Source organism: Halichoeres trimaculatus, unplaced genomic scaffold (assembly GCF_033239565.1).
Source record: "Halichoeres trimaculatus isolate MK-OKI-2021-1 unplaced genomic scaffold, fHalTri1.1 fHalTri1_scaffold_17, whole genome shotgun sequence".
Classification (NCBI taxonomy): Eukaryota; Metazoa; Chordata; class Actinopteri; order Labriformes; family Labridae; genus Halichoeres; species Halichoeres trimaculatus.
The window spans coordinates 19481446-19488980 of record NW_027437195.1 but is presented as its reverse complement, the minus strand read 5'-3'; the positions used below and the strand labels follow the sequence as shown (position 1 = coordinate 19488980).

Sequence of the window (7535 nt, the reverse complement as noted above, 5' to 3'; positions counted from 1 at the left end):
TATGATGTTAGTGATGATGATGATGATGATGGTATTGGTGATGATGCTGATGATGATGCTGCTGCTGATGATGATGATGGTAGTGATGATAATATGATAAAGAGGTGAAAAGAAGTGGCTGGAGGCTTCGATGGATGATATTGGGTTGAGCTTAGTGCAAGAAACAAGTGCTTGGTAAAATAGATCGATCTTCAAGGCCCTCGTCACTTTAAGTACTTCCCTGTTCATATGCCGCAATTTATAATGAGATCATCAGAACAAAAGTGTTATTTCAAAATATCATTTCTCAGGCCCCGTTTACACGACGCCGAAAACGGTCGATTCCGCAAACATTTCGTTGCGTTTTGGCCTTCCGTTTAGACGAGACCACGTTGCGTTTTCAGTGAAAACGCAAACTTTTGAAAACGCTCCCCAGAGTGGAAAGATCTGAATCCGCTCCTCCATCCAGCTTCGTGTAAACACAGAGCGGAGCGTCTCAGGGTGAAACGCTGACGTCACCGCATGCGCACTCGCAGTTTTAGGTGAAGGCTCCGCGCTCAGCCACATTTCCAGTTGAGCCAGTAGTTGGCGTTAATGCGCGTTATGGTTGGATTGCCGACCGTCTCACACAACAAAACGGCAGAAAAAGAAAGAACAGAAGAGGAGACTTCTCCTCCTGGAGTCGTATGAACGCGGATCGTTTTCACGCAGTCCTCATGTAAACGCGGGTGGCTTTTGAAAACGCAAAGGAAGAATCGTTGCGGGAGTCTCCGTGTAAACGGGGCCTCAGTATCTGAGGTCAGGTTTCATTTCCCAGTTACGTTGGCTCTGCTTGGTGAGGTTGGAGTTGGTAGATAAGCACTGGTAGGACATAACCACTTTGCAAAAAACTGAAATCTTATCAAGTGTTTTTGTCCTATTTAAAGTAGAAAATGTCTTTTTAGACTTAATATGAGCCACATTCATCTGAGCAGTCCAGAAAAATGTCTTGTTTTAAGTTATTTAAAGAGAAAAATTAGGTCTGAATTGCTTGGAACAAGTTAAAAAAAAAGTTTGCCTAGGAACAAGAGCAAAGTTACTTGTCTTAAAATACTTTTCTAGTTTTAAGCAAATTTTCTGGCATTTTTTTCTTGTTTCATTGGCAGTCTTTTTTTCACCCATTTTTGCCTTCAAACAACTTGAAACAAGACATTTTTCCTGACTAATACGTTGAACGTGGCTCATATCAAGTGCAGTAAGACAATTTTACTCAAAATAAGCCAACTGCTGGTCTGTGTACGGCCGATGCTGCTGATGTTGGGGAGCTGCCGGTCTACTGATGTGTCCCGTTGTTGTGGGCTGGTTCGAGTCAAAGTCCCGGGCTGTTTTTCAATCCCAGTCCAGCACTGTACATAACTACAAATGGATACATTAGCTCGTTGCTTTGCATTCCGGGTTGAGAAAAGTAGAGTCTGATAGAAGTTCTCCTAAACAAATGTAAGCCAGTGGGCGATGGTGCTCATGGGAAATGCAGTCTGTAACAACACTACCAACTCCAACCACAGGTGTCACTGCATTCAATGCCAAATAGGTAGTCCTCACAGAGCCTCCTTATTTTTCAAACTTGTGATGTTCGACGTTAAGCTTTAAGGAGTGTTAGAAGAAGTTCAGCTCTGATTTCAACAGTAAAATACATTTGTATTAAAAATTTGGATGGATTTCAAAGAAAGTGGACATTCTTTGGAGAATTGCTGAGAATTGCACCCCATCAGTGGATGGGCTGATAGAAAAATATGTATGACTTTGATTCTTTGAAGCTTTAACTACTTGGTCTCTTGAGCTTTGGTCATCATAAAGTACTTCTAAGAATAGCAGCTTCAACTTCAACTTCATGAACGTTTCATGTTCTTACTTTATGGCCACCTCAAAGGAGCCCAGAGTGCTGGAGGAGATGTAAAAACTGGAGTTTGTGATTGATTCATGGTTTTCATGGCGTCAGGTTGGTTTGAACTAAGAGATAATGTTCATGATCGGCTGACTGAGGAATAAACAGTGGAACAGAGAAAAGGCAGAATATAAATGACATGGGGGAGCAGAAAAGATGGTTTTCCTGATTAAAATTCTGCTACAGCTCATAAGATTCGCACAAATCCTCCCAATCTTTGTGTTCAGGCAGGATCATCTTCCACAGTGTGACGCAGAGTGTGTGAGGAAGCATCGTGGAAAAACTACAAATCAGTACGAAAGCTACATGTGATTGTGGAGGAGCAGCTGTGTGGACTAACCAGACAGTAAGTTCCCTTCTGTGGTTTAAATTCTAATGTCTATGTTTTCCTAAAGTGGACAGCCCAGTATAAATAGGATGGACCATAGAGGCAACAGCGCTGCAACACAAACAGTTTCCATTAGGAGGAACAGGCTCCAGACACAAGGATTGGAAACAGCTGCAAATTTAAAAAAAAAAAAAAAAAAAAGCTTAAAAAAAGCTTAAAAAAAGCATGTGCTCTCTGTACCACCAGGGAGCTCTCCTTCTTTATGTATGAACACTGCATTTGATGCAGCAGTTTCAGCTCCTCAGTCTACAAGGTGCTCTGGAGCTGCTTGAATTTCTTTTTTTTTTTTTGTCATGAAGGTGCTGTAAATTTCTCCTAATGGAAACAGTTTTCAGTGCGAGTGCCTCCAACAGCCCCCATAAAAAAGACTGAGGAGAAATCAGATAACAGAGAGCTGCTTTGGTCCATTTTCAGTGTTCACATGATGACACCCAGCAGCGCTGTTTCCCACTCAGTACTGAATCGCTGCCTGTCTCCTCCCTAATGCCTCGTCAATATCAAAGCTCGTTAATGAGAAAGCTGTTAGGGGAGCAAAAAATCACTGAGTTGTACTCAATGTACAGAAATGATTAAGGTTTGGCATGGTGAAAAATCAAAAGCCAAATAACCATAAACCATCACTGCTTTATCTCACAGTTATGAGAAAGTCGGAAATGAGTGAGAAAAGAATCCTTGGGTGCTCACTGCTGTTACTGATAATTATCAATCATTTCTTGTGTTAGAAATATTTTTTTCAAATTAATTTCCACCAATGTTGCTCACCACCCCCCAGAAAACACAGGAGATTTTTCTCTTATTGCTACATGGTAAGATGCTTTGTTGCTACTGATGCTCACAAAACCTGAACGATAACAAATCCTCCTTCTTTCAGACTCTGGTCTAGCTGAGCAGCTCAACACGGACAGAATGTCTTTGAAAGATGGAAACTTTTTTAAGCACAGGCCTTTGAAAAATAAATACAAAAAATTAAAAAGAGAGTTTGTGAAAATGACAACATCTCAATGATTCTTTTAAATTTTGAGCTACTCAAGAGTCTGTTAATGTGGTGTCAGTGGTGGGACTATTTCATGATCATAGCTGTACGTTTCTTCATCCACAGATTTGTGAGCTACATTGAAATTAGTTTGATCTCTCAGCAGATCCTGACAGAAATGATCTACCGTCCCTAAACTTACAGAATCCTGTTTGAGATTTCGACAGCAGGATAACTCAGGATTCATGGGCTCTAAACTAAACTCTAAACATCCAAAGCTGTACAGAGTAAGAAAAGAGAGAAGGATTGTCCGTCCACGTAAACACCTCCATCCTGAATGTTTGGAGTCTGTGCACTCTACTTGGCAGGATCCAGGTCTTTGATGACTGGCTCTCTGTTCAGGTAGGTGGCCCAGTAGACCAAGTTGAAGCTCCCAAACAGCACGGGGAACATGATGCGTGATATGCGGTCGATCTTACTGACGCTGTTGAAGGTTTTCTTGTTTTGCTCGGGTTTGGTCTCAGACTGGTTCTTGTTTGTGTCGTTCAAAGCGCACTTCGAGATGGTCGGCAGCGTGGAGTCTTTGGTGATGTTCGGGGCGTAGTTCGCAACAGCTACAGCGTAGGCGTTGTTCTTCTTCATGATGGCTGCTTCTTTTTTCTGCAGGAGGAAACGTTCAGTGTTAGTGACCTGTGCTGTGGAGTGTTCTTTATCAACACTGACTCTCCTCTGTGTCTCTCTGTTTCCTGCAGATGTTGCTTTCCATCCACAAGGATGCAAAAACTTTTGAAAGTGCTGTTTTTTCTTTGTGTTTGGTCTTAGACCAAATGAGACCAAAATGTCACTGGAAAGATATTTCTGTGCTTTTTTTAAAATCCTTTATTCTGTACACCTTACTATCTTTACATGATTTACAGTTTTAAAAAATCCCTACTTTTCTCTCTCTGGTGTTTTAGAAAACCATTGTTTCAGCCTCTGTCTTAAACGCTATGTTTTTGCTGCTGTCTCTTTTAAAGCTTCCTGCTCCACAAACCCTTGTCCGTCTTGAGCCATTTGCACACCAGATGCATATTTTTTGCGCAAATATTTCATATGTTATTTACTTTTTGTTTTTCAATGCAAGCTTCCACACCAGCAACGTTCTTTCACTGAGCAAAGTTGCTGCTTTTAGTTTTTTGGACCAACGTCGGTTTTTCCAAAGTTGCGCTTGCAACAAGTACAAATCCGACCAATCAAAACGCTCGTTGTTGACAAGTCACGTACCAAGACATTCAACATTGATTGTGTTCGTGTCCAGCACCTGGCTCTAAATGACAAAAGACATAAAAACTACAAAGACAACGATTGCAAAGTCATCGTTTGGAGGAGAATACGTGCAGACATTGAATATGACGCCTCCAAATCTTTCGCACCTTGGTGTTAAAGTCCTGCTCTCCAATGTGTCATAAAACAGTTAGGAAATCCTTATGCCATGATGTCATCATTTCAGCGAGTATAGCGGAGATAAAAAAAAATCTGCACACATTCAGTGTCAATGCCCCGTATTGTTACTTCAAACCTATGTTTACAGTGTGAAAAGGCTTCTTAAAAACTCTGTTGTCTTGTTGTCATGTGTACGCAAAAATCAAGAGTTGCCTGTGGATTGAAACTGTTCTATACATTTGCACTTACTTGCACCAAGATAGGGGGTTCAGATTTAACCAAATGATTGGCGGTACCTTCGTGTTTGAAGATATAAAGCTACCACACTGAACAGTATTCAAGTATAAAGAATATTGTTTACTATGACCGCTCACTCAGGTAGCAGATGGTCCTCTTTAGTGTTTATGGCCACAATGGCTAATTAAACAATTTCACCACGTTCTGGCCTGGCATGCTTATGCAAGTGTTTTCAATTGTTTCTGCATTGTTGTGTGAATTATTTCTTTTGGAACAGGGAGGAAAAGTCAGTTTTCAGAACTACTGATCTACATGTGAACCTGGCCTTAGCTTCTACAGCAGCAGGTAATTGAGCTCACCTGTGTTTGACTGGCGCTCAAAGCAGAGTGTAAGAGCAGCGGGGAGGAAGAGAAGGGGGATTTTATTTCAAAGGTGGTCAATTTCTCCTTTGTTAGTGTTTTCTGACATAACCTCATTTTAACTTCTGCATTTTTCTTAACTTCATAGAAAATAAAACTTTTCAGTTTATTTCTCTTTTGTTTGTCTCTGTCTTTCTCTGAGTTGAAGTTTTGTCCTACCCTTCACCTATACCCAACTTTAAGGAATAATAATTCATAATCAATCAGACAGGATCATTTATTTAGGGCACTTTTTTTTTGCTGTTTGACAATTTTTTACTGCTTAGTGTTTCAATAAATACACACTGCCTGAAATGTTGCTCAAATGCTCATACACAAGCTCTTTGTGAATTGAAACATCCTTTGAATGCATCAGTTCAGACGTAAGATTCCTTGCGCCTCTTGAGTTTTGGTGTGTTGTTTGTAAATCTGATTGTTTTATATTTATAATCTTTTTATCTTTAACATATAATAAATATTCTGCATTCAGTGCCAGTGGAGCTGAGCTGGCCTTATTACTGTAGCCACAAACATGGTTCCACCATGGCCAAGTCCATGTGTAGCCAGGTATTTGGGAAACCACATACATTTTTACACATTTAGGCCTGTCATCCACATGAAACTGCAGCTTGACATCATTAAAAACAATGTTTTCTGAAGGCTCCGGCCAAAGCAAAGACTTTGGAAAACTCCAGTTTCATGATTTCGCGTGGACGCCTCCTTTTCTCACATCACAGCTGAATGACGGGGGCTCATTCTGATTGGATGGCATGTGTTTTACGTCTGGAAAACACTGCCCATTATGGGCATGACATGCCTGGAGCTGCATTTATTAGCAGATTTGCCCACAGAGTATGGACGAAACTATTTTTAAAAACGAACAAGGGGGGAACATTCGTTTTTGAAAATACCCAACTATGTGTGGACATGGCCGAAGTGTGTGATAGATCAACCTTATCATTGACGACACTCTTTCCGTCCCAGGCCCAGCCTCTCTTGGTGAAGTAGTTCACAGTTGCAAACTCAATGAGAGCAGAGAAGACGAAGGCGTAGCAGACGGCGATGAACCAGTCCATGGCGGTCGCGTAGGCAACTTTAGGAAGAGAGTTACGGGCGCTGATACTCAAAGTGGTCATGGTGAGGACTGTCGTTACGCCTAAGAGAGTGGAGAAAGGAAACAGAGGAGTAATGCAAACTGCTACTGTTTAAGCATCATTTGTTCTTCATCAAAAAAAAACCACTGGTTTATTTAAAGAAGACACATGGCACTCTTTGTAAACCCTTTAACAGCCTTATGTTGTCTCAAAGAAATTATCTTACCATGTGATGCAACTGCATCCTGTGGAAAACATTAAGTCTACCATTGTTGTGTGACATGTAGAGGTGGGTGGATCGATCGATAATATCGATATCAATGTTAGTATTGATATCCAATGATAGCAGTGTAAAAAGATCGATACTCTAGTTTAACCCCTCCCCCTCCTGTGTTTTGATGTTGCACCGTCGTGTGGCTCAGCAGCACCAAGGAAACAAGCAAGCAGGCTCCGCCCACTCTGCTTTCTCTGCTTTCTAAACTCTCTACCTCAAAAGAGATTTATCTTTTAATTATACTCAAGTGATTTTTAACTTAATTTATGAGAAAACAGAATGTTCCTTAATTTTGTATTGTTTCAATAAACAGTTCAACTTGAAAAAAAAATATTTTGTTGGATATGTTTTGTAACATTTGTTTTAGTGTGATAATTCTTTATAGTTTATTATTTTAAAAAAATGAGTGCAATGAAAACTTTTATAATTATTTTTTGTATTGTAGTCTTCAACTCTGTGCTTAAAAAAAAATTGGCTTTGATTTTACCTTGAAGTGATAATTTTTTGCACTTTATTTTCTTAAAAATAAATAGATAAATAATCACTCATAAGTTTGTTTTGGGGACAATTTGTTTTGTTACTGTTGTATTGTTTCTGAACATAAATGTTTATAATGACACCAAAGTAATTTGTAGTCACCTTTAAACTTTGACCAAATTCTGTCCTAGGTTTTAAAAACATAATCAAAAGAAAAAATCACAGAAACACCTAAAGGTCTGCAGTTTGATGACACATCAACCTTAAATATTAAAAGTACTAGTATTGGTATTGGTATCAGCGATACTGGCCCTGTATTTACTTGGTATTGGATCAATGGATGACATGTAACAGACCGACTGCAACACA

At 39.9% G+C, this 7535-nt stretch overlaps 1 protein-coding gene across 1 annotated transcript in view; it reads right to left on the bottom strand.

Moving 5' to 3' along the window:
- Positions 1-764: 764 nt before the first annotated feature.
- gabra2a (gamma-aminobutyric acid type A receptor subunit alpha2a) overlaps positions 765-7535 on the bottom strand; it is a 28386-nt gene continuing 21615 nt past the window's right edge. Inside the window, exons 10-11 of the mRNA XM_074692762.1 lie at positions 6275-6477; positions 765-3924 (exon numbers count right to left, since the gene is read on the bottom strand). Of these exons, the coding sequence (XP_074548863.1) occupies positions 3622-3924; positions 6275-6477 (506 nt within the window). The 3' untranslated portion in view covers positions 765-3621. The remainder of the gene's footprint in view (positions 3925-6274; positions 6478-7535) is intronic.